The sequence below is a fragment of the Aphelocoma coerulescens genome, chromosome 4, assembly GCF_041296385.1.
Source record: "Aphelocoma coerulescens isolate FSJ_1873_10779 chromosome 4, UR_Acoe_1.0, whole genome shotgun sequence".
Classification (NCBI taxonomy): Eukaryota; Metazoa; Chordata; class Aves; order Passeriformes; family Corvidae; genus Aphelocoma; species Aphelocoma coerulescens.
Genome location: NC_091017.1, coordinates 31,671,313 through 31,698,211, shown reverse-complemented (window position 1 = coordinate 31,698,211; position 26,899 = coordinate 31,671,313). Strand labels below are relative to the sequence as shown.

At 42.7% G+C, this 26,899-nt stretch overlaps 1 protein-coding gene across 11 annotated transcripts in view; it reads right to left on the bottom strand.

Annotated features, from left to right (window-relative positions):
• Window positions 1-2,963: 2,963 nt before the first annotated feature.
• The window catches only part of TMPRSS11E (transmembrane serine protease 11E), a 45,455-nt gene continuing 21,519 nt past the window's right edge, over window positions 2,964-26,899 (bottom strand). For 6 of the 11 annotated variants that reach the window (XM_069013405.1, XM_069013400.1, XM_069013406.1 and 3 more), the window contains 10 exons: window positions 26,475-26,605; window positions 13,833-13,956; window positions 12,463-12,578; window positions 11,972-12,039; window positions 10,301-10,464; window positions 9,301-9,339; window positions 8,031-8,211; window positions 7,544-7,809; window positions 6,514-6,656; window positions 2,964-6,060 (listed from right to left, as the gene is read on the bottom strand). In XM_069013405.1, coding sequence (XP_068869506.1) covers window positions 5,899-6,060; window positions 6,514-6,656; window positions 7,544-7,809; window positions 8,031-8,211; window positions 9,301-9,339; window positions 10,301-10,464; window positions 11,972-12,039; window positions 12,463-12,578; window positions 13,833-13,944 — 1,251 coding nt within the window. In that variant the 5' untranslated portion in view covers window positions 13,945-13,956; window positions 26,475-26,605 and the 3' untranslated portion in view covers window positions 2,964-5,898. Of the gene's footprint in view, window positions 6,061-6,513; window positions 6,657-7,543; window positions 7,810-8,030; window positions 8,212-9,300; window positions 9,340-10,300; window positions 10,465-11,971; window positions 12,040-12,462; window positions 12,579-13,832; window positions 13,957-14,162; window positions 14,237-20,526; window positions 20,605-26,474; window positions 26,606-26,776; window positions 26,836-26,899 lie in introns of those variants that run through there. The other 5 variants (XR_011150648.1, XM_069013404.1, XM_069013410.1 and 2 more) reach the window with 5 other exon arrangements.

Below are 26,899 nucleotides of genomic sequence, written 5' to 3'. Positions count from 1 at the left end.
TCCAGTTTACTCTGCAGCAGCATGCAAGATCCTACGCGGCATTCTTGTCAGTGGTCACCCGAGTTATCATATACTGCATTCGCCTTCAAGGCTCCATAGACTAAATTAGACATAATGAAAATCATGACCTGCAGCTGGTTTAACTCTGGCTGTATTTTCAGCCACAGTTCAGGAGATTAGTCACTCTGATAGAAACATGCAGAGTACCTAATGAGGGTCCCACTTGGTTGGCTGCCTCCCTGTGAGACCTTCTTTCTAGCTCTCTCTCAGGTAACTTGCTTTCTACTTAGGTGGCACAGAATGGATTGTTTTCCCTTCCATGCCCTGCTGTTTCCATTGATTATTCAAAGGCAACAGTGCCAGGCAAGTTTGGGACAAGAGCGCTGTTACAGCATCTAAGGGTCAGGCGTGAAAATGACCTGGTGTCAGGCTTCTTTAGGCTGGCTACCAGAGCACTCAGCTGTCACAGACACAGCTGAGGGACAGTCAGCTCACCTGAGACTGTGCCCACCCCTTAGCCATGGCCATGTGTCTTTCCCTGAAGCTGCTAAGGCACTTGGAGAGAACAGAATCGCAGAGCAGCTGAGGCAGAAAGGGAACTCTGGAGATGGTCTAGCCCAAAATCTCTGCTCAAAACAAGCACAGCTGGATGAGAGGGCTAAAGATCATGTCCCATTGTGGTTTGAGTATCTCCAGGGATGGAGACTCCATAACTTTTCCTAACAACCTGGTTCAAAGTCCAAGTACTCTCACAGTAAAAAAGTTCTTTCTTACATTTTGAGCATGCTCTAGCATAGGAGACATTCTTTCCTAGCACAGTTCCCCCATCTGGTCTGTCCACTGGGGAAGGAATGTCGCCATCAACAGCCCCCTTTGGTATGCAGGTCATCTGCTGGCCTGGAGAACAGTGCCAGACTGTCTGAGTCACAGCTCCAAAGGCTGCAGGTGATCCACAGAGCCTGGTGAAGGTCAGAGATGTGTGATAATTGCTGTTTGTTTGTACTGATTTGCAAAAAACGATCTGTGGTTAAAACAGGCTCTGGATGGCAGGCTGGTGGCAAGTCCTTCCTCAAGTAAGGGACAGCCCAGTGGCACAACTGGAAGATGGAAAGCACAGCTGCAGAGGGGACAAACATCACATAGGAAGCACAACTCCCATTTACTGCAGGGAGGAAGGAATTCAGTAGCTAATCAAGTGAATCGGAGATATGCTATGTATTTCTCAGACCTATGCAAGCTTAGATAAAAGAAAGAGTTGCATTTTTTGGATGACAACTTCCTTAAAGCTTTTTCTCTTTCTTAATTGAAACAGGTTTTTTTGCACCTGAGAAAAAGCCACAAACAATGAAAGGCAAACAAAACATTCTTCAAAGGAAGTGCAATTTAAGAAAGGGTTCAATTAGAAATAAAACTTTACCCTAAGATAAAGCACATTAAATGCCATTTTCTGTATTTGTTTCTGAAGACTTCTAACCAGATGAGTTTTGAAAAGTTTTCTTTGCAGCAATAATAGATCAGACACCCAGCAGGCTGAAATACTGACAGCGCTGTTTTATAGAAGGATGCTGTTTGGCCACACATACAAAAGACCACAAGAATTATTCTTCTCTTCACTTCTTCACTTCAAACCCTTGGACAGAAACTCCACCCACATAGCCAAATACAACCACACCAGCTGAGCATATCTTTGGATCATGGCATAGTTACCAACGTAACTGAATGCTCATAAATGCTCTAAGTGTTACATACAAAATGCAGCCTCTGTCAGAAACTCAGCACAAAGCTGTTTTCTTAGCCATAAAAAATATTTGATAAAATTATGTCCTTTAGGAAGTGTGTCTCTAACAGTCCCTTTCTTGCACTGGACCCAGTAAAATGTGACAAAAGGGCTACTCTTCTTTCAAACAAATGGCCACCTTCCCATCTATAGCCAACATGGCATGTCCTCTAATACTGCAATAAAGCTGTTGCACTCCTTTTTATCCTCTTAAATAACCTCAAACTCCAAGTTCATCCTGCTGGCTGTGAGGTATTATAGACCAGGATCAATTAACTCCAGCATGTAGTGCCCTTCCAGCCCAGCTCAGAATACTGTACAATTTGTACCAAGTTTCCCATTATGACAGGAAAGGGACAAGAAGAAATCTGATCAGTGTCTTCGATCTACAAGAATCATCAGGAACTGTCAAAATGGGAGACCAAGCATGCCAATGCAAACCTCCCTATCCTTATCCTATCAAGTTCTCAAAATTACTGCTGCTCTGCTATCTTGTTTGCAAGAAGGCTGACAAGCTCAGAAAACTGACCCATGATGCCAAAAGTACCTAACCATATGCCTTTCTAGTCTACTCTTCCACAGGACAAAGTTCTGGCTTTGTTGCTGCAGATAAGCAGACAAAACCTGCTCAGCCCTTGCTCTCACAGCCATAGCCTACTGTATTTCACATACTTAGAGGGGAGAGAAGGATGCCAAGCTTGCCCATGGGAGAAGCCTGAAACTCACCCAGTGCTGCAGATGCTTATGCTTAAAGCCGAGCAGCTGCAGCCTCCCCAGATTTTGCAAGCAAACTGTGTTGCATCTCTGCATCTTCAAGGCAGCAGGAACACAGTGCCTTGTCCTCCAGCTCGTCTCTACTGAGTTGAAGCAGAGCACCACCAGCTGCCAAGAGCTTAAGGCTCTTGTACAATACAATTCACCCTCTAGTGGATGACACAGGACCTGTTTACTTGCACATAAATTTGGATAACTGCTGGTCAGGTGGGTAAATTCTATCCTAGTCTGGATGACATTTTGCTCATCTAGCAGTTTCTAACAATCAAAAAAGCCAGATGATTAAGCCTACATAAAAGCCAGCACGTAAATCCATGGTATAGGATCAGGGTAACGTTCTAAAACAGAGGACTCTCCAACTTACAGTTGCTTACTCTGATGCAGGAAATTAGTAAGTACATGAAACAGAAGGTAAATTTAACAGATTTTATTAAATTTACATATAAATTACATTCCTGTGTGTCATGCATGATTGTATCATTAGATACATCCCATTCTGCTTTGAGTGAAGACAAGGATGAGATCAGTGTAATTTTGCCACAAGTAAGGGATTCAGGCCCATCACATCCAAGCATACCAATACTCCCTTGGATGAAGTCTGTTCTTTCAAATGCCCTTGATAGTCACCATTTGTACTGCTTTGCATCACCAAGAGGCCTCAGAGCATGTAAACTACATTGCTTCCAGAAGAAACTGGAACAGAAATTTCCAGATGCTATAAGGAGAAACTCTACAAAGAAGTCTAAAATAAAGGCTTCCAAAACATACACCATGTAGATGTCAGGTTCTCTTCATCCCACTCCTCCTGGCTGCACTGTGCTGGCACTCAGCAATAAGGTAGATCAGGTACTGTATCTCTACAAGTAGATCCTCAGAACTGGCAATTCCTTAAGCAAATGACAAGTTGAATTTTTCAGCTTTGTGTGTGCCACTTTGGAGAATGAGATTTACTCCAACCCTTGATACAGAGCTAAATGCTTACAGCTTTCTGATATAGTACCATATAGAAGCACAACTGGAAAGTTCAGAGATTCAAAATAAATTTTTTGGACATCTATTTATCTGTTTTGGGGAATCGGTGATAAAGTTGGTATTTGCAACCCTAAAAATGTGAACTGTGCAAGTTACAATGAAATCCAGTGGATAGGGAAACCATTATGCCCTTTGAAAACCCAAGCCTAAAGTGCTTTGAGAACTGAAAATCCATCGTATTTTATAATGATATTTATGAAGAAAAGTATAAAATTATATTCACCATCCTGGTAAGACACTTGCTACAACCAAGAAAAAAATTTCATACATATTTGTCATATATCAGTTTTAAGCTTCCTCTAACAACCAACATACACCAAAGACATTTTCAGCTAAAGAGGCTGAAATGAAATTTGTTAGGCTCAGACCCATGGAACCAGTCTGACAGTGTTTATTCCCTATGTAGAAATTAAACCACCAAGTTTGTTTCTGAAGCTCACAACATTCCACAAGAAAAGTTCCTGGAGGAAAAAAAAAAATTAAGTGCCAGGTGTACACAAGTATAGAATACATAACTGCAGACCTTCTCTGGGCTTCCAACTATTCCAGTACCTCCAGTGAGGCTCTAGAAAAGCATGGTTCTCTGTACTGACAAACAGATCACAGGACATGTAATCAAAACACTTCTGTTACCACTGCTCTGGAGGGATCGCTGCTCTGTTTGGCAGCACTGGCAGCGAGCTGCACAGTCCAGAGGGGATCCCTGAACTGTCATTGACTTCGCCAGCTGACTGGTGCTCAGTTTGAACAACACTCTGATCCTAAGACTGATCACTAAGGGCCCGTTTCCCCCAGCCCTTCTAACTGAGAGCATGCTGAAAGCCTGCTGTTTGCCTTTTCTAGCCTGGCATAAGATTCTTGCTTGCTTGCCATGCTGGACCAGCTCCGAGTCGTGGCAGTGTGGAGTGTGGCCAGTATTTCCTCTGCTGAGTTCTTCCTCTTCTGAGCACGGAGGGAGAAGAGAGCAGTTGAGTGGCTCATTATCCAGCAATTAAGTCCACAGCACTTGCTGTTGTCAGGATCAGGATCCACGTGAAGTGTTGGAGAGCTTGCAGACACACCAAGGAGAGCATCCTCACCAAGAGTAGGCGTGTTCTTCTGCTGGGTTGTAGAAAGCATTGGATATCTACCTGGCTGACAGAAACATGGGCTCCTGAAAACATGAAGTCAGAGAGAATATGAGGTTTGTGTGGTTGAGATCAAATGATTAAGCTACAGTCTGGCAATGCAACACAGGCAATTCTTACTTTCTGTGAGGAGAGAGAGATCTTTACATAAGATTTCTGGGTCTGTCAGAAGTTCTGCCCTGCTCTGAAGGAGAGGGGAATTTCCACTGTAATGCAAAAACTTTTTTTTTTTAATAGGATACAGCTAAAGATGCACATATAAAATTATAAAGACTTGAGAACAGCATTCACAAGAATAAGACGTTTGAGAAGTTTTTTTTGACGATGGTCATACTAAGATTGTTACAATCATCCATCCTGCACAAAAGGCAAAGGACTTTTATTCAGAAAAATACACTCTGGAAAGATAAAAATGGAAATTAATTCAGCCAAATAGTGTGCTATGACAACAGACTGGTATAAACATAAAGTGGTTTTTGGTCTTAAGTCCAGCAATCACTCCCATGGCAAATGCTGTGGTAGAGGCTGTTTATATGAAGCGATGAGCGGGCATACTTTCACTTGTTCAAAGGTGGATGCAAGCTGGTGTTTTCCATTAATTTCTTTTCCAGGCAAGGAAAAATTCTTTATTCACTTAAGTAACAGTCTGATGTGATATTAGGAACCAGAACTTCTCTAAGCCATCTTCCATTCTTCATTATAGTACACCCCCTGGAAAGATGCAGGAGAAAGCTCAAGAATTCAGAAGTACAGCAGCCTTGCTGGATTGTAGCTTGTCAATAGAAAGGGCCTTGTGAGCACACAGCAAATGGATGGGCCAGGTTTCAGTTATAGCTTGTCTTGGATGCTGGTAGATGATTGTTTGGGCTCAAACACTTTGTTTGGGTATAAAAGCTGGGACCAAGACATGTGGCCACGGAGAAAAAAAGGGCCAATATATTGCATATAGACAAAGGCAGTTGTCTCTCTCACAGACTACTTCCTGAACAAACAACTGTCACATGGATCAAGTCCGTTCCTGTCTGGCTGTAGGCCAAAGCAGTTTCAAATCCTAGACTGCTCCAAGCTTACAGGTACTTTATACATGACCACAAGCTAAGCCAGCAGCTGCTTAGAGGGTGACCACAGAGCAGGATGTGTCAGAGGAACAGCTGTACACAGCCCACAAAACTTAACCAGCTCCAGGTTTCAGATGCCCGTTTTGGAGTGGATCCAGTTTCGATAGTAAGTAACTCGTGTGTACACTCCTGGTTTATTTTGCTTGCCACATTCATCTCCCCAGCTCACTATTCCCACAAGATACCAGATTCCTCTGGAATTCGCATGCACCAGTGGCCCACCAGAGTCACCCTAAGGAGAAAAATAGCAACAGACAAAAAAAGTAAACAGTGTTCGCCTCACTAATGAACTCAAATTCTCAAATTCTTCTGTTCAACTGGCAGGTATTTTTCTCTAGACATCAGCTATAATTCATATAATTCTCTAGACTTGGCTATAATTATAATGTAATAAGTTTCACACAGTTTACTGACAAGACAGAAACTCACAGCCTATGTCTAATTCAGTCTCTGCCAGTCCACACCCTCACATCTGCATTCTCTCACTTGTGCATTGTATATAAACCTCATGCAAACTGAAGTGCAGACTTCAGCCCATGAGCCATGAAGGTCTTCATTTGTATCTATCAAGATACTGAAACTCATAAACTTAAGATTGCCCAAAGTACATTTTATTTCTAGAAAGCATCACCTTCCCCCCCCCACCACCTATTTCCTTTTTACTACTGCCTATATAGAGACTTACCTGGCAAGCATCCACCTGCCCCTCCAAGTATCCAGCACACAACATTCCAGGTGTTATTGCTCCACCATACACTTGACTCCAATTACAAACCTCAGTACTTATAATTCTCACTTCTGCTTGTCGAAGCTGATTAACGCTATAGCCTAGAAAGAGAAGTGGCATTAGAATTTGCAGACAGCATAGGCTACATAAAAAATTCAAAGATTAGGAGTAGCAAAATTTTCCTGCTGCTTTTCTGCCATCACAGGCAGTTAAGGGAGCTACCCAGACAATATCTCAGGAATAAGAAAGTTCCCCCACCACCAAAGTCCTTCACTTATTCCCAAATATAGTTCCTATCTATCTTTCATCATCACCAGATGCTCTTTGGCATAATGGACAAATGGATTTTTGTACATATTTCAGTGTTGAATTCAACTGTAGGGTACATGGTATGTCCTTCCTATCATTGAAAAGACCCATTTGGTTAACTGCAGCATAGCTCTGGACAATCGCTACACATCCCAGGGGTCTCCCATGGAAAATAACCTATACAGTTCAGTGGCTCTCTGAACAGATAAATCTACAAGCATATTTATAGTCCCATCATCTCTAACCTCAATGACATGGACTAATTTGAAAGAAGCTCACTCAAATCACTGGACAAGGCCCGGTTTATGACCAAAGAGAGAAGAACTGATGAAAATTGTCATGGTGCATCTATGAAAAATCTGAATAGCAAAAGAACTCATGTCAGAGCTAAACCCAGAGGGACTGGAGAACAGAATGTATTCAACTAGCACTGTGTGTGCAGCAACTAAGAAAAGCTGCTCTTAAAAATTCTGTAAGACTAACCTTCCCCCCATTTCCAATCCACTGGCCGAGCCAGAAAAAAAACCAGCAAACTAAGTCTAAAGGTATCTCATTAGAACACGCACCTATTAAACACCAAGTGTAAGGAATTTAAAATAAAATAAAAAAAAACATAAAACTAACATCAGTCATCCCAGGAACATGTGTGACAGGGCACATGGAGGCAAGAGACACCCACCATCATTCTCCAAAGCTCCCCAGCCAGTGACAAAACAGGAAGTGTTGTCTGGGAAAATGTGAGATGCTTCAGGAAGGCAGACACTGTGCACGTCACTTGTGAACTCAATAGCAGAGGCAAGTTCCACAACAGCCACATCATGTTCATGATCAAGGAGGAAGTCACTGTATCCTTCATGAACAATAATTCTCCGGACAAATTTTTTCTGTTTTGGAGGTCTCAGCAGAATTCCAAAGCTGGCAGTCCACCTCCGAGGATCTCTTACTCTGTAAGGTACTTGAGGTTATGCCAGAGCCACACAAAACAAGATCCTTAAGGGAGCTTAGCTCTCTCTTTAAGCATCAAAAAGCAATGTGACCAGGTTTGCCAAAGGGAAAGAGTCAAACTTGATTATCTTTCAGCAGATACAGATATTAGAGGGTCACAAAAGGTCAGAGCACCCAAGAGTCCTAAGGCCTGTAGGATCAGAGAGGTGCTGATGACTTACCCTCTAAAGCAGTGGGCTGCAGTCACCAGCCAGGTGTTACTGATGATTGATGCACCACAGCGGTGGCTCCCATCGAGCTGAATACTCGCCTGCCATGGCCATTCTCCCTCCCGTGCACTCTGCCCACCAGTTATTCTCTCCACTCCTGTGAAGGAGAATGCCTGTCTTCGTATTCCACAGCCTGTCAAAGAGAAGACAGCTCGGCTTTAGCTGATTGAAGGCCTTCATGGCTTCAGGCAGAGGCGTAACAGGGCAGGAGTCTCTGCCAAGAGACAGCCCTCACCTAAAGCAAGGAAACCAAGTGCCATGGTCATAAGTGTCTCAGGATAGATGCAGGGTAAACAAAGAAGTTTGGTTGAAGACTCAGTACTTTTTCATTAAGCCAGCTTTTAGACACACAAGCCCATATGAACTCCCATGGGACCTGAAGGCTGTGTATCTGAGACACTGAAAAAAAGGGATTTCATCAGGTCGCCTCCAGATTAGTCTTGGAAGCAGCAACAAAAATATAGTATCCTCTTCCCAACAATTTACTTATAGCCACTGTGCCAACAATCAGGTATTACCCAGCTGAAAAAAGTTAGATTCAAACCAGTTAATTCTCAGAGGCCATTTGAAGATGGAAAGCTAACATGCAAAGTCTTCAAGACTGTGCAGGGGACTGATGGAGTGCCCTGTGAGGGTACTTATACTGTCTCCCGGTTGCTAGAGGAGCTTTAAGACATCAAGGGGGAGCACAACAGGAGAAGGAATGAGAATCTGCCACTCTCCAGGGCTGTGCCACTGCCTTACTCTCAGTGTGGACAGCTCTTCTCCCTCTCCCACCCTCTGGCCTTTCCTTAAAGTTTAGCTCAAATCTAACAGACATCTATTGCCAAATCTTTATTCAGGGAGGAGGGGGAAGGAAGGAAAGTTTTTTGAAGGATTCCAGCAAGAATCATGGCCCACAGCAAAACCACAGTCCTTCTGCAAATTTGCTAACAACAGCTCACTACATGTCCCTATTTCGAACAACCAACATTAAAGCAAGTGCTTCCCACCACCAAGCCAGAATTCTGACACCAAGCTTGATTCTACAAATGTATAGAGCCAGTAAGACTGCAAGGAAATGAGCTGAAGTCTTCCCTGGCTCATGCACTGTCTACTGCTCTAGTATCTACAAAAAAAAAATTCTATTTCCAACTTGTATCACAAAAGTATAAGGATTTTGTAACCATAGAACCCCTAGCACCATGTCTCTGGACATTTATAGTAAAGCATTTGTACTTACAGTTGTTTAAAAGGTTGTCTCCCTTTTCCTTGTTCAACTCTGAAATGAAAAGCAAAGACCACAGTAAGTATATCTCATACACTCCATGATCTAGCCCAGACTCTTGCCCTATACCCAGGAAAACACAAATTAAATGGCTTGCATTGCTGTCTGGAGTGACATTACAAGAAGTAATTTGCTCTGTTGGAGAAGTTTGGTTCCTCACTGAAAGTAAGGCCACAGGATGCACCTTTCTTGCCTTAGCGCTAACAAAAGCAGCAGATGACTGCAAGTGAGTCCAAGTTACATCTACATGTACAACGTTCACAGCCACCAGCAAATGCCTACAGGCCTTTGTTCAGGTTTAGTATGGTGAGGTGGTCAAAAGTGTCTTCACAAATCCTCAGTGCTGGGATTGACTGAAGGTAAACTGCAACATTTCTAATTTCTTTCCTACAAAAACCCCTCTGTCAGAGTCTGATGGCAATCCATGACAGATTCATGGAAGAGGATTACTGCCCAGGGATCCTCAGCATCTTGATATGGACACTTGCTACAGCAATCTGTCAAATAATCAAAGGAAATGGCAGAGGGTAAAGAAGGGAACCACCTCAGCCTTCCATTTTTTAATAGCTTGAGGACTCTGCATTTCAGTGCCTGGTGTTCTTGTTCAATTTACTGTGTGTCTTAAAGCAGTTTGTGAACCCATGGTCACAAAGTTGGGCCTTTTTTGTTGAATTGAGGGGGACTATCTCATTCAACACAACTAGGTCACACAGGGAAAGCCTATGATGCACAGAGAAGAGCTCACACTCACAAATCAGTACCAATATGTTTTAGTTCTTTCCATGCTCCGTCTTTCAACTTCCCAGGCTGTCAGCCTAACAGACGATTTTGAGAAGGTAAAAAAGGAAAACAAGAATAGCCCATATTTGCATACTAAGGTGAAATTCATTACATTAAGAACAGCAAAGTGTGAGGAACAAATTCCAAGCTGAAAACACAAACCTAAGGCACTTGCCTGTGAGTCTAACAGTAGACTGGTCAACATTCAGGTATGTCGAGGTTGCTTTCAGTCTTCTGAGTAACACACGGTTGACGTGACCCCAGGTCGTTGCTTCACTGTCAGCAGAGGGAAATTTAAATACCAGAACAACAGATGCAAGCACTCCACCAGGATCTGGGCTACAAACCAACAAAAACAAATGGTGTCGTTCTCTTCGCCCACTAATGCTCCTGGTTCTGCTTTGCACTGCCTGCTTTCTTTATAAGAGAACAGGTCTGGTCTGCACAGATGTCTAGAACAAATAGCATGGCTGTGCTCTAGTAAAGGAAGATGATGACATGTCAGCAGGCAGCAAAAGCTTCTTGCTATGACAGTGATCAGAGGGAATTTTCTGGGAACTGTTATAAGCAGTAGAGCTGAGAAGCAAAGAAGGGATCACTCTCTTTTTGCCTCCACAGAGGTCCTTAGTAGGACACAAATGTCAGTGGGAACAATACAGCAAACTAAAACCCTTCAACAGATATCCAACAGGCCATTCCTAACAGCCATTCAAAAGATCCAGTTACAAAAGAAGTTAAAAAGGTCTTTTGGCATTTCTCTCCATTTAAGTCACTTGTCCATTTCTTGGCCAGTTAGATCCATCATATTTAGATACAACATTCTCAATAGCTTGAGGTCACTTACTGACACCATAAAATATTGGGCTCAATATTTTAAACTAATAGTCTAAAAAAAAACCAACTGAAGCTTTGAGGGAAAGAGAGCAGCTAAGATGTTCCAGTGCCTAGTTGTACAAAGTATTTGTAGTGAAAACAAGTTTGGAAGAGATCAACCTAAAGGTGTAAAGAAGTCACTTGGACTCTAGCTCCCAAGCTCTGCAATTTTTCTTGATGTACACTGTGGAAGGCTTATGGAAGAAAGCAGCATCAGAAAATGATGTAGAAGCACATTACTCATTCCATCTAGAGACAAGTAAAGGCAAAAAATCCCAGAAGTGTTGTGACGGACATTCGTGGGAAGTCTGGCAATTTTTGCTATCTAGGGAAAAATATTCCACAGCAGAACTGAGCCTTATAGAAGTACAACTCCAAAATAAAGTAACATGAAGGAGAGGGAAGCAATTGTTCTTACCACTGAGAGTGATACATAACTACTGCAGAGGAAAGATTTTCATCTCTCACATAGAACCCTCTACTATATCCATGTCTTTGTTCCCTCCTCTATATCTATGTATCTCACAGTGGAATAATTTATTCCTTCAGACCTTTTCACAGAGGGAGGAGAATGGTCATCTCCTACTGTACATCATGCAGAGGGGTAAGCACCAGCTTGAGCTTCCACAGGAAGAAATAAGTGTGAAAAAGATCTTATTCTGCATCTCTCAAGCTGTTAGCTAGCAGTGAAGATGAGGATCACCCAATAATCCAGTTACTGTTACACAAACAACTGGTGTACAGGTAATCAATCTGCAGAAGTATAAGGCCAAACTTCTCTTTCTTGTTGACCTCTGAAGGTAAGTGAGCCCTCAGTTGTGAGCACTGGAGGACAGTAACAACCAGACAAGGCTTAGTCACCCTGCTGGTGTAACCCAAGCATAAGCAGCCAGGAACGCTCCATATGGCCAACAGGTAGGAAGAAAAGGTATTTATCACATCCCTGCTTATTCCCAGCCTTCACATTACTTACCTTAGATTGACCACATGGGACCTGATGTATCTTTTACTCAGAAAGGACCCCTTGAATATTTCAGATATCTGTTAAAAGAAAAGAGTGTGTTAAAATGCACCTGAAATAAGCACATGCTTTCACAATATAACAGTCTCACGAGCCTCTGAAAAACACAAGAAAATGCCTTCAGATCTCCACCTCTACACCAAAGCTACCACTAAATTTCTATCAGAGGATGCAGATTCAACATAAACAGCTGAATTGACTGACTTCACTGTCCATTCTGCTCTGTTGTTGCCAGTTCCACCACAAGGTGTCTGGAACAGACAGCACCTGTGCTTACCATCTGCTTGTGCACACTCGGCTATGCATCTTTGACCCACAAGAGCAAGGTGTGAAAGGTAAGGCCAGCCATGTAGGAATGAGGCACAATCACCTCTATTTCCAACCACACAATTGCAGAACTGTTCACCACAGGTCCAGTGTAAACAGAGAAACTTTTAGTTTACCATGGTTTCAATATCTTCGCTTAGGTTCCTGAACTCCTCTGTAGTTTGCCTTTCGTACTGAGGACTGTAGTCGACATTGGTGATTAAGAAAGATGCATTGTAATATCTGTCTTGATCTAGAGACAAGATAAAAAAGGAAAGGTAGCTCATCATCTTTAGAACCATTCAAATATGCATGGTATCTCACAGAACACGGCACAAGCAAGGGTCCCAGGCTTTGGCAGCAATCCTGTCAGCTGTGAAATTACAGCTTTAGCAGCACTTTGGGAAAAGGGGGTTCCAGACCATCCTGTTGCTTCATGGACCCTCTAGGGGCTCATTTCTTCTTTGAGGACCATCCCAAGGAGCTCTAAATTACACCCACTACAACATTTCCCTGGGGTCCCTCTTCTTGTTGGCCTGAGGAGAGCACAGCACAAAACAAATGAGCCCACCGTATGTCCCTTCTGACTCAGATGCATTGACTCCTCCCTAGCTGCACGTTAGCACGTCCCTGCCTCTCTGAGAGGCACATGGGGCAGAATTGTTTGCATCCATTCAGCAGTCAGGTTAACTTTAAGATCTGGTTCTTGAGTGAATGGCAGAGAGGGGCCCTGTAACACAGAGCTGGCAAAAAGCAAAGCTGAGCTGTAGCTCTGCCACTGCTCCTTCTGGTGTCCTAATGCAAGCCACAGCTTCATCGACTTTTGGCAGGCTGAGATGGCAACATGATTAATTCCATTCCAGCAGGAAAGCATTTAAAAAAACTCACACTGGTACCTCAGAGACTGGGAATGGAATGACTCAACTTCATTCATGAGGCAAGTGACTGGGAATGGAATTAATTGTCTTCAAGTCACAAGCCATTATGGTTGGACTTGGTGACCTTAAAGATCTTTTCCAACTTTAAGGATTCTGTGATCTGCTACTGAAACTGGGCCCTTGGCAAGCAGAACTGAGTCCTCGGCTGTGAAAAACCTAAACCTCTGCCCTCTCTCTTTCTGGAATAGTCTCAGCTAGAGGGGTCAGGCTGAGTTTCTGTAAAAACACCACTCAAGGCTAAACTTACAACGCATAGCCTGAATAGTAGATACACCTCTGGCTTATACAGAAGACTGCTATCCTTTGGTCAGCCATGGATACCAGTGGAGACACCAGGGCAAAAAACAAAAAGAGGGTTAAAACTGAAATCCCTGCTTCAAGTAAAGCACATTTCAAGTATTCTTATGGACTCAGATCAATCTATATCTCAAATAGCATTTAGGAAGTTCTTATGTGAGTTCTATTCCAGGGGCAAATTGCATGCCTAAGTCACCAGGCAAGACCAAAGTAGCAAGAGAAACACAACAGATTCCTGAAGGCTTGTGACAACAAAATAGTGGGGCACTTACCGTGGCACAAAAGAAATGTAATCAAGCCAATGATGAGGGCTAAGCCTACTATCACCGACACAACAATGACAGCGATCTTCCATGGCTCCATACGCCTTATTGCTCTGTCCATCTGGATCACTGCCTGTATTGAAAAAACAAAATGGAGAAATTCAACTCTAGTACAAAGACAGTAGTACATCCTGAGTGTAATCATATCTGGCACAGCTTAGCTCAGCTGAAAAATGAGGTAGGTTGGGAAGGACCTCTGGACTCTGAGGGTTTGACTGTTTAAACTGGGCCCTGCTAAAGCAGGTTGCTCCAGGTCTTGTCCAGTCAAATTTTTAGTACCTCCAAGGAGAAAGATAATGCAGTCTCTCAAGATCTGTGGTCCAATCACTGTCCATTCACATGGCAAAAGCTTTTCCTTTGTATTTAGTCAGATTTTCCTGTGTTCTAACTTGTCTCTGTTGCTTCACATACATCCTGAGAAAAAGTTGTGTAGGTATTGCTAGTAGAGACAATTTAACTTCCAGAAATATTACACAGATTTCAGGTGCAACCGACTGCCCACACAAGCACTTAAACTGAATATAAATGTAATAATTCATGACTGATGAAATAACCTCTGCTCCTAGGATACTCTAGGCAACCAGAGATGCCACATAATACACAGCTTTGATTATTTTTAGTTGGTATGAGTAGTAACACTTATTGAGTCCCTGCAGGGTCTGGGGCTTATTGCTCCAAAGCCACGCATACATTGAAAGAGACCACATCCTGTCTCCTGCCAGACAATTTATAGAGAAAGAGGTACTTGTGTGTAAACATGACATGGCAACAAGATTCAGACTTAGTAACTCTCTGAAAGCCAAGAGCAGACCTGTAAAATGGTTGAGAACTTGACTCACACATGGACAAAGGCCCAGAAGACTTTTTCCTCCACTTATGTCCTCCAGTGCAGCATTAAGTGACAGAACACTAGGAAAACTGCATTTTTGCGCATGCCCTTGGTAGCTTTATTGTAGGATGATGCAAAACCTTAAGAACAATTATTAAAGATCCCCAGTAAATCCACAACACACTGTGTGGCAATTGTCATGCCACATACTGAGTCTCCACAACATGGTCTGCATTAGTACAGGGTATCAGTAAAACACCTGAGATAATCTCTCAGATATCTTGGAGTGACAAATGGCAGCAGCCAGCCCTGGGGAGGAGCACTGGCTGGCTATTCACCATGCTGCTTTACATTCACTGCTGTGAACCAGACATACTAAACGCTGTTTTCCCCTTTTCAGGCCTATGGCACAGCCATTTCAGAGCAACATCTGAGAAGATGGAGGCAGGAAGAGAGAAAAAGTCTTGGCAGTTTTTCTGACTACAAGGTGGAGAACAAGAAATCACAGTGAAAGTAGAGCAGGTTACCAGCAGAGGCTCCATCTCAGGAAATGAGCTGGGTGGGCAGATGAGCAGTGAAGGTGAGGGTCTTGTGCACAAATCCAAGACAGCAAAAGACAGTGAAGTCTTGGGAGACTTCCCAAGAGTGGGAAGAGGGGGATGGTGTTATACCCTCTGCTCTGATGGGAAGAAAACCAAGTAAAGCCACAAGCAAGAAATGGCAAGCAAAACAAACAGGAAAAAACCCCACAGATCAGCACTTCCACAACAGAGGAAGGACCTGACAGGTCTGCAGATGGCAAGGGTGTATTCAGCAAGTGACATGGAAGTTGGAACAGCTTAATCTCCTCATATAAAAGCTTGGTTTTGGTTAGTGAGAATGCTATTAGGCATCTCAGTCCATTACTTAAGAAGGGAAGCTGGCAAATTTTTTACCCATTCAAACAGGTGGCATACCTGAAAGAAAAAGTTAAAACAGAGGAGCTTCTGACAGACAGCATCACAACTGCAAGTAGTCACAAGCAGCAGTTTAGTGTTACCAAAATACACAGGAGAGGTGACCAGGATCAAGTCTTCTGCTTCAGAGTCACATGCTGTGGAGAAACCAAATACTTCTCCTTCTGTTGTTCCTACTTTACTGGGGCAAAGTTCTGCTCTGGCAATGAACAGCCCAAGTTTCCCCCCACTAGACTGGCTCCATTTCCTGATGTTGAGGCTGTAGGGCAGTTGATAGGAGTCTGAAAACCCAGGCTAGCCAAGATTACTTTCTTTGCAAACTTCAAGTTGCAATAAACGCATAAATAACACCCACTGGAACTCAACTGACTCCACTGAGGCCTTGACTTCTCACCATCTTCACTGGACCTTCACTGGATACCTATCCATCAGCTCTGAGGGTGTAACAGAAAAAGAGATTCTGATAAAAACCTAAAACCAGTGGAACTGTTCTGCCTCAGTTTCCTCAATATGCTGCAGCCTTCCATGGAACACTCCCATACCCATCTCACAGCCTTTCCCAGTCCCAGGGAATTACAGCATACCTCATGGGCAGTCAATTATTACCCTTGAGGGCAAGCCTCTTGGCTAATCAGAACAGCCCACTATTGGCAACATGCCTCTGCCCCTCCTTAGCTAGCCACATCTCATGCTTGAAAAAGGCAGCTTTTGCATCTCACTTTGCTCTCCTCACTGGAGAGCTTTTGCTTCCAGCCTGAGCCCCTCCTGTCCATCTCAATCAGACTGGTTCCCTGTCCTGCAGCTGAACCCACTCCAGTGGGCTTCTACCTGAATGGTGATTGGAGCACCATGCTCTGGACACAGAGAACACACAGCACAGCCCTGGCAGCATATGGCTCACTCTGCAGATATTGAGGCAACTTTACTCTTGGATCATAACTGCTGCATTTTGTGAACTGTATCCAGACAGATTTCCTCAAGACATGGCCTTATGCCAAAGCTACAAAAGCTTAAGATTAAAAAAACTGAGCATCTCCTTGCCTGTGAGACTCATGGTCTCAGAGACAGCACTATCCTTCCAACCATCTGTCTCTATTTCCTTTTTGTGCAAATACCAACTACAGCAACAAACACTGGCAGCACAGACCCCCTTCTCCTCCAATGTTCCAGAATTGCTCATTCTCCACAGGTCACACAGACTTGCAAAGGGAAACAGAAACCTTATGAAGTGTTGTAGTGCTGAGGGAAATGGAAACATAGGAGATGAAGAATAAAAGCCTACACCACTTCTGATACTGATTTCACTTAAAACTTTTTTAAGAAAAAGTTTAAAGCATTCATATCATAGAATCATCGAATGGTTTGGGCTGGAATGGACTCTTAAAAATCATCTAGTTCCAACCCCCCCTGCAACAGGCAGGGACACCTTGCACTAGATGAGGTTGCTCAAAGTCCCACCCAGTTTGGCCATGAACACTTCCAGCTAGAGATCTGGCATCCACAACTTTTCTGGGCAACCTGTTCAAGTGCCTCACCACCATCATAGTGAAGAACTTCTTCCTAGTATCTCCTCAGGAGCCTCCTCTTCTCCAGGCTGAACAGCCACAATTCTCTCAGTCTGTCTTCACAGGAGAGCTGTTCCAGCCCTCTGACTATCCTCATGACTCTTCTCTGGCCTTTCTCCAAAAGGTCTGTGTCCTTATGTTGGGCTTATCCAGAGCTGGATGAGTACTTCAGTACCCTGCAAGAGCAGAGTAGAATCACCTCCCTCAAACCACTGGCCACATTTCTTTTCATGCAACCCAGGTCACGGTTGGCTTTCTGGGCTGTGAGTACACATTGCTGGGTCATATTGAGCTTCTCATCCACCAATACCCTCGAGATGTCAACCAACATCCACATACAGGTAATTAAATCGTATATAGGATATACAGATTAAAACCAAAACAGTTTCCTCCCTTTAGCAGGATGTTTTTTACTTCCATCTTGCTAAGTAATAGAATAGGAAATAAAAAAATCTTTTACAGTGGAAGCACCAAGACTCATCAACTCCCACAATGTACAGTTACCAGTATCCTTCAGCTGTAATGTCTGTGTGCAGAACCCAGCTCAGCAGCCCCCAGGTTTTTGGTTTTTTTTTTCTATTTTATCTCACAACTAGGTATGCCTAGCTTCGCTGAGACAGAGGCGAGGATGGTTAGTGAAAGACAGTTCTTGTTCAGGTTACATCCACTCAATGCATTCATTATGCATACACATTACACCTCCAACAAGCTCTTCCCTTCCCTAGCCTTTTTGCTATCTTGCCACGGAGGGCAGGACTGTCGTGCTCTACCAGAATAACCACCTGACAGGGATTCCTGAGCTTGGGACATCCAGCTCCATAGTTATATAGTTTACTGGCAGGTGGATCCCCCTGTTTAGGAATTAGACATGGTCTTCTCTGCACTCTAGTAACCAAGCAAATTCTGCTCCACCCAGCAACACTCACTGGCCAGAGGAACACTGATCCTCTGCAGTGCTAATGAAAGCCTTCAACCATGGATGCATCCTTTCTTTCTTTTTGTGGCAAAGAGACACTGTTTAATAGACAGGTATTCTCCTCAGAAGATCCCCAATACCACAGGTGTCTGTGTGATGCCTTCTAGAGTCTGGTGTTTTGTATAGCCTCACATTTGTTTCCTTATATCACAGGCTTTGACATTTTTTACTGCCCAAACTCCAGTAAGCTGCAAATTAACCCTTAGTGGGGCCAACGGGAGAATTCAGGTAACACCAACACATTCACCCTCTAGCATGAATGAGATAACTCACATTCTGCAGGAACAAACCTTAACAAGAGATCAGCAGCCAGGCTCCACTGGGAGACCTCGAAGGCCAAGTCCTCTCTGCTCTGAAAACCACCTCCTCACGGTCTATATCTGGCAGCCTTCAGTTTGCGGTGAATTAGTGAGAAGTTTCAAACCTAAGATCCTTTAGTTCAGTACAGACCTGCTTATCTTGGCAATATTATCAGTGAACATTAAACCTCCTCCAGCAATCCGTGTTCTCATTTAAAACATGCGTCATTCCCAAGGGGCCCAAGGTAATCCATGAAGACAGCAGCCTCTCTCCAGTTCATATCACAGCTAATTTGGATCAGGAAGAGCAAACTCTCAAATCTCCTAGTTTACACCCCTTGGCTCTGAGACAAAGACTGTGATCACTAAAAAGCTATTCTGTACTGAAAAAAAAAAAAAAAAAAAGCCAAATTAATGATTTTGAAAACAGCTATGTTTTCACAGAATTAAGTATTTAAAATACACTAAAGTTGTGTTTAAAGATATATTAAATTGAACCTCAGTACACTATACTTTAATAAGTGAAACATGGCAAAAAATAAAGCTACATTGTTATTGGCACATTATTAAGAAGAGTTCTACTGAAATGTTACAGAGCTAAGATTGTCTGGTCTTCCTTGTGAAACCAACGACAAAGCACATAGGATTTCAGGTTGGACTTCTGATCAGCCCCAAATGAATTCTTTACCTTTGAATTTGGAACATTTACCCAAAAGCAAAAGACAAGCACAATACACAGGTGCCAAGCTGGTTTTCCTCTCTCATCCTGTACCAAACTCCCTAAAAGGTTACTGTATTCATTCACAATGCAAGTGATGCAAGTTCAGCTCCCACCTCTGCCTGACAGGATTTGATTCACTACATTGAGATAATCCATCTCTTCTGGTTGAGTTACTGTATGTTATCAGAAGCCTCAGCAAGAGCAATACCAGCAAACTGATCAGAAAGCATCTGTTCAGACAAGAAAAGAAAGTGTAACTTTATCACAAGGCCCTAGTCACTGAGCTGCTGGATAAACAGGGAACAGCTACCCTGTTCTGTTTTACATATCGGTGCTTGATATTTTTTGGCTTCTTAAGCTAAGCCCTCATAGCACCCCAAATGAGATTTGCTTTTAGATTAATCTAAGCCGTGTTTTTTGGCACCAGCTCTTTACTGAAAGTGTTTTGCCACACTCCACATAGAAGAAAACGTGCAACCTCTTCTATGTGATCTGCTGCTGTCTTCCTATAATGCATTTATTATTACATTTTTTATTTTTATACCCCTGCTAACTGATCATCCAGTATTCTCAGAAGATCCAGTGTCAGAGTTTGGGTGACACATCTGCTGAGGAGGGTCTCTCCATATTTACAGCCATGACCAGTTTTCCCAGTTGATGGATTCAGGCACATGCCTACAATCACTCTTCCTAGAAATAGGACCTTCCACAAGACAACTGAACAGACCAATCTGCTGGCCTGGTGAGCGTGACTTAAAAATCCAGACTAGGTCCCTGAAGCTATCTACCTTGGCAAGGTGTTGGGAATGGTAGCGACTGAGATACATCTGACTTAGTCCAGGAACACTGTAGAAAAAGCACAGAGCCACAATGCAAGACATGCTAATTTCACTCCCACCTTTACCACAAACAACCAGCCCAACCTAGCATTCTCCTGTGCCCTTGTAGCACAGTCAGGACACACATTTCTAAAAGAATGGGACAACAACCTCAACTACTTTGAGAACTGAAGAAGCTAGTGCCTGCCTAAGTACTGCCAGACCCTTGTTTGGATGAGGTCAGTTACCTACCAGCCTCAATTACTCAATGTTTGATATTTCCTAAAGTATTCTGATACAATGAAAGACTTCCAAACACTGAAGGGATCTGCTGAGGGAAACCAAGTGTGCGTTCTTCTATGCGTCATACTGAATCAGCTTGATCTCCCCACACCCTTGAACATCCCACAAAAACAGTAGGTGCTGCATGCCACCCCTCTACAGTCAGATAAAGTATCAGCAATGTATTTGCCACTTACTAATTGAGCTCCTCCCCTTAACCATCCAATTTTACCAAGGTCTTGCTGTTTCCCCAGAGCACGCTTCAGTTGGGTAAAGACAACAGCTCCAAATACAGCTCTTGTCATTTACTTCAAGATCCGAGGGCAGCATTGAGTCTGGGATGTCTTAACTTAGAGCTTCCCAGCAACTGTATCTGTGATGCCAAAATGCTGCTCACACAGGCTTCCCTGATTATCCAATCACCTCTGCAATCAGCACAAAAGGTTTGCTGTTCCCTACTCTCTCATCCATTTTGCACATAACTGTTTGGAAGTTGTGACCTCTTTAATCGTTGGGATAGAGGTAGCCTCCTGTACCACTACAACAGTCTGTGGGATGCCACTGTAATGCCAAGGACTGAGATATCCTTGATCACTAAAATGTCTTTCTACGGTTGGCTGCCACAGCCAACATCTTGAGAAAGACTCTCATGTTCTGAAACAAGCTTTAGCAGAAGTAGGAGGACTACTCACTCCATAAGGACTTACAATCTGCATGAACACTGAGAGACCATCTCAGTGTAAAGAAAATAGTAAGTATGTGGGCACTGATTGCAATCAGTTTAGGATAAATTTCTGTAACTTTTACATCGTCATTACCTCTCAGATTTCCCCTTCCAGCTGTGTTGGTCATAGACAAGTGTCTTGTTCTGTTAGTTTGGCAGTCACAGATTTTAACAGTACATCTCCGCTTTCCAGCCTTCAAAAATAGCTCTGCCTGCCTCCCTTAGTCCTTCAACTTTTTGAAATCTACTCCAAAAGCAAGACACCACACAGCAGTTACAGTCTCTGTGGGTTTTCAGTTTGGTTTTCATTCCAACGCAGGGCGGGCGAAATTGTCAGGTGCCAGATTTGGTGTGTTTCCAAGCTGATTCTGCACAGATTAACACTTCACTGGCTGCATACAAAGTTCATGAAAATAAACAAAAGCACAAGAAGCTACTTTTACCAACTGTACTCCAGTCATCCTCTAGTTCAGCAGTTGTGCCTGCAACACATTCTAACCATGCTAGGACAAACGGTAGGTCAGTGTCTGGGCAGAGTGAGATGACTCTCACCTGCTCTCCACATAGGTCAACCTTGATTTGCCATACTGTGCTGTAGATGAGCTGGAAAATTCTCAGAAAATAAATGCATTTTGGGTGAGGAGAAAGGCTGAAATATCAGAAGGAGTACTGATGCATGAAAGGCAAGCAAATCAGAAGCAAGCTCAGAACCAGTGCCATTCTCCCACGCCCTCAGTCAAAACTCAAACTGCCCAATAAATCTACACATGGTGTATCCATGCTGCCCAAAATACCAAGGAACGAGCCAGAAGCTGGTGGCACTCACCTCTGGGTACCACCGAGAGGTCAGCAAGAAGACCTTTCTCTGGGAGATGCACCGTTCTGAACACCACAACGCACTGTGCAGCATCTCAGCATAGACTTGAGGCTTTATCTCCCGAATTAAGAAAGGAAGGAGTCATAGGCAAGTCAGAACAAACAAGTCCAGCAAGTCTCAGTGACAGAGGCTTACCTAGTAGCATGATTCCTCCCCTAAAACAATAACAAAACACTTCTTTCATCACACCTTTCATCCAGGAATCCCAAAGTCTTTTCAGAGCATTAGTTACACCCTGCAACACCCCAAATCAGAAGAGCCATGAAAATTTTGCAAGGACGCAGAGCTTATTTCCTTCTTTGGTATAATTAAGACTAAATCAGAAATTGTGGGAAGGACCAATGCAAAAAGTTTTCATGTTCAAGAGACAATGTTTGGTCCTAGGCCAGGTATGGAGTTGACAAACTGATCTATAATCAATGGTATGTGCCTCCTAACTCCCTTGAAGTTCCTTGAAATTGGTCATTTGGCCAGACAAGAACTTGCCCTCATAACAACAGCTAAATGCAACTTTTCCATTCTTCTTTAACTCCTTAGACAATAATTTTAATTGTGTCACCTAGCTACACACACACTTCTGTCCTGGAAAAATTCTTCTATGTCATAAACATTTGTGATATAAATATTTTCAGGTTGTCTAAATAAGAAGTTGTGCTAGTGACAGCAAGTTAGCTGGCAGTCAATCAGCACAAGCACAGACTCTAACCTAATGTAACATTTCTCAACCTTCAATTTTAAGTTTTCTCAGTATCACTAAACTTACTAGAAGATGTATGTGACCACATAGCCTGACATACAGATTTGTTTAAGAAAGACAATTAAGAAGACAGACCTCCCAACAAGATACATGAGTGACACATATTTTCTTCGCTTTGCTGCAATAAACTTTCTAACCTCTAGGGACTCTTTTCCTCCACCTGAATGACCTCTGTTTGACTCCTCTCCAGCTCAGGGATCACCAGCTTAGTAACACGCTGATGCAAATACACCTTGCGCGGCTGGAGCACTTCCTTCCACCTTACATCAAGTCCATAGCCAAGGAACAAGAAGACTGCCTTTTGGAGAATGCCAGCTTCTTTTGAATGAAGCATAAGCTCAATATAAGCCTCAGCTTCTCGTAATTTGGATTCAGTCAATGTCTCAGCATAATTTATTACAAAACATGATGAATACAGTTGTTAATGACACATTTAATGTAATTGCTTCTCAATTCTTTAACTGGAAGCTGCATTGCCACCCCATATAGGAACACCTGAGTCAGTCCAGATGTGTAAAAGAAATGCAGTCAGAAGCCTAGCTAGAGGGTGACAATTTCCAGGGTAAAGTATCAAGTGTCACATGATTACCTGACCTGTGTGTAGGTGATGCAAAGACATTCATTCCAGGCACCCCATGTTCCTCAGATATAGAGCTCTGCCTTGTGACTTGATTTTGCCATAGGTGGAAGAATGTACAACACAGAGCCCTCATGGCAATTCCTTCATAGTATCACCTGCAGGCAAAAAACCTATTGCTGCTTAAAGAAAGAGGTTAAACTAAGGATGATTTTTCAGGGCATGGAAAAGCTCCTCCAGCCTAATTTCATGGCAGGAAGGTACTAAACTGATAAAGAGTGTAATAATCCTGTAATGGTCCCCTCCCTGCACAAAGTCTCTGAGTTTCTTATTTTACTGGCAATACCTCCCTGAAGCAGAAAGCCCATATAGGAAAGAGGGACAGGCAATAGCCACAAGTGCTTCCATTGCCAGGTAGCAAACAGGTTCGGCTCCTGATTCCAGAGACAGTCTTCTTACGTGCCCTTTGGTGCTACACCACAAAACTTAAAAAAAAGCCTGGAAGAGTTGGAAAAAACTGGGAAGGAGGCAGGGGCTGTAGCCCATCTGGATACCTCATAAAAGAAAGAAGAAAGATTCTGGAGGTTGAATATAAAATGCCAAAGATCAAGACCACCCTCCCCCCAGAATCCAGCTGGTGAGGAAGCAAAATCTCAATGAATGGCTAAAGCAATGAAGTAAGGAAGTGAGGCTCAGGTTCATCAGGGACTGGGGAGCTTCTAGAGTGGATTAAGCCCAGCAAAGGATGACCAAATTTCTACCTAAAGTGAGAGGGAAACAGGATCTGCACTCCACATCAGGAAGACTATACAGAAGCTTCAAACTGACAAGTAGGAGAAAGCAGACTAACGCACACAGGAAACAATACGTCCTGTTCTGAATCCTATGATCGACACTGCGGCTTCGAGTAAACAATGTGACAGAAGTTACATAAAAGTAACATAGTAAACAAAAAAAAAGGTTTTAGAAGTCTGATATGAACAGGATACAGTGACAGAAAGCCAAAACAATGGTTTCCATGTTCCACAGAATTCTCCAAGATGTTGATGGCAGACCCAGAGTGCTTACCCTAAAAGAGGACTTGGACACTGCATGTATAAAGGAAACATGGTGGCAGGAAGGCAATGGAATGTGGAAATCCCAGGAACTATCATTCCAATTATTTTAATTACTCTGAAGTAAAATATGGAACCTTTTACATTGATCACACAGGTAATACTGGATTTCTGTATGCTCTTAATAACTGTTTCAGGAGCAGGCAGCTAGGAAATCCACAAAATTGGAAACAACTCTTGATTCAGTCCTGACAATATAAACAATTGGTTTATCATCTTTCTGTCTTAATATATCAGCATCAGATTCAGCATTTCTACAGACACCCAAAAACAGGTCAACTACTGACATGCTGAATTTCAATAATATAAAATTATAAAAACACACTAAAAGAGAAACCTTAAAGTACATGTTTTCTGGAGACACAGAGACTATTTCAAGACATCATGTTAGTCTCAGAGCAAAGGCATCCTGCCTGGCAAAGGAAAAAAAAAAGCCGTGAGGAAGACCAAAGCTAAACATAATGGTATCTACAAACAGCAAATGCATTTGGAAAAAGTAAATAAAATAAATAAATGATAATGCTTCTTCTGAAGCCAGCTCACTATCTCACAGGAATCTCTGCTATATTCATAAATGGTCTAGAAAAAAGAAATACTGACATGACAATCATACAATAACTGTCTAGGTATCACAGTACAGAGAAAAACTACAGCATGTTGCAGAAACATAATAGGAGATACTATGTAATAAAACAACAGATGAACTTTGGAATTAAAAAGTATAAAGTAACACATATTAAAAAACCTCTAGTCCTGACCCTACCCCCTAGGTGTCAGGAGTTGAGTTACTATTCCTTTCAGAAATAAGACTGAGACAGAGCCTCCTATGAAAATATCAACTTAGAAGCGGTCAAAAAACCACAAAAGGAATGATGGAAACTACTTGTAAAGAGAACAGAAAAGCAAAAGGAAAAAATTTACATCCCAATATTAATCCACGTTATGCCTGCATCCTGAATATTGCATTAAATTCTGGTCCATTTGCCCATCTCAAAGCTTATACAGAGGCACAGTCAAAGGTCCTGAAAGAAGCAGTACAGCTGATCAAAGGAACAAAGCAGCTTCTATGTATGGGATGCTCAAATAGACAGGATTGTGCAACCTCACAAAGGTATAGAGAAAGGGATGGTGGTCTAGAGAGTATCATGTGGAGTAGTGAAAATGAACAGGAAACCACTGTTCACTGTTTCTCCTCATACAATAACTGGGGGACTTCAAACAAGAGTGGCCGATTTAAAATAAGCACAAGAAAATACTGACATAATAAAGAGGTCAGGTACTCTTTCCTGCAAGGTAGGTAAAACGTCAAATATTTTGCACATTCAAATGGAACAATCAGTTTTATGGAAGAAAATGCCACATAGAACTCTTAAACATGATGATTCAGCTTTGTGATCCAAGAATTTCCTGACTCAAATCACTGGAAGTTTAAAAAACACTCTCAGGAAGGACCATAATCTCACTGCTGTATCTCATATTCTCTAGGTGTCCTCCACTGATTACTCCACAAGGATCTAGTCATTTAGCTGCCAGGCATTCCTTCATAACAACAACAAAGTACTATTAATCCTTTGATAAAACAACTGAAAGCTTGGAATAGATGTTTTCCCCACCTGTGTCCTGAGCAAAATGTGGTCTGACCTGCCTACCTTGACCAGCAGCCACAGGAAGGACATATTGGTGTCTTTTCTCTTAGACAGCTGAGGAACCATGGCACACTTCTCAGAATAGTTCACTTGGAAGGGTCCTACAAGGATGATTTAGTCTGACAGCCAAGAAGCTATAGGCACTATGTTCTCAGCACTTGATAATGCATTAGGCTCGTGCTCTGGAGCAAGAGGCATTCCTGGCTACAGATTGCCCTCTCTGTATGGTCTGCACCTGAGGACACATCAGACTCCAGAAAGGGGCTGTGGCCCCCCAGTTAGCTGGATAGAGTTTCTGATCTGAGAGAGCTTAAAGCAAAGCACCTAATGTCTTGCACATAACCAAAATTTGCCACTCTTTTTTGAAATTAATTTCAGACATACCCTGTCATTTTCTTAGATCCTTCCAAAGTTTGGCAGGTGAGGTATGGCATACAACAGGCACTTACCTGAAGTCAAGGCAGAAAGTTACTTTTTCTTTCACATGGGGACACTGAGATGACATCAATGCATCAGTGATTGATGAGCCAAGCATGTTTTTCATCTTTTCTCCTCCAAAGCTGTCCAGTTACCAAGACACCTGCCAAGGAAATAAAAACCCCTTTATTCATAACAGTTCTAAATTAACATTAGAATAGAAAACTCCTGAAAGAATATTTGCACTTGCAGAGGCTCCTGCCTGACAAATTCATTTTCCTTCAAGAAAAAGTCAACACAATCACAGCTCTTCAGGCACACACACTGACCACACCTTTGCAGCCACAAGTTTATGGGAGTTCAGTCCTCATCACAGGACACTGCAACTGTGTCACAGTTGTAATCTACAGCCACGTTTGGGAAAGAAAGAAAGGCTACCTATGGGATGAGAAAATTG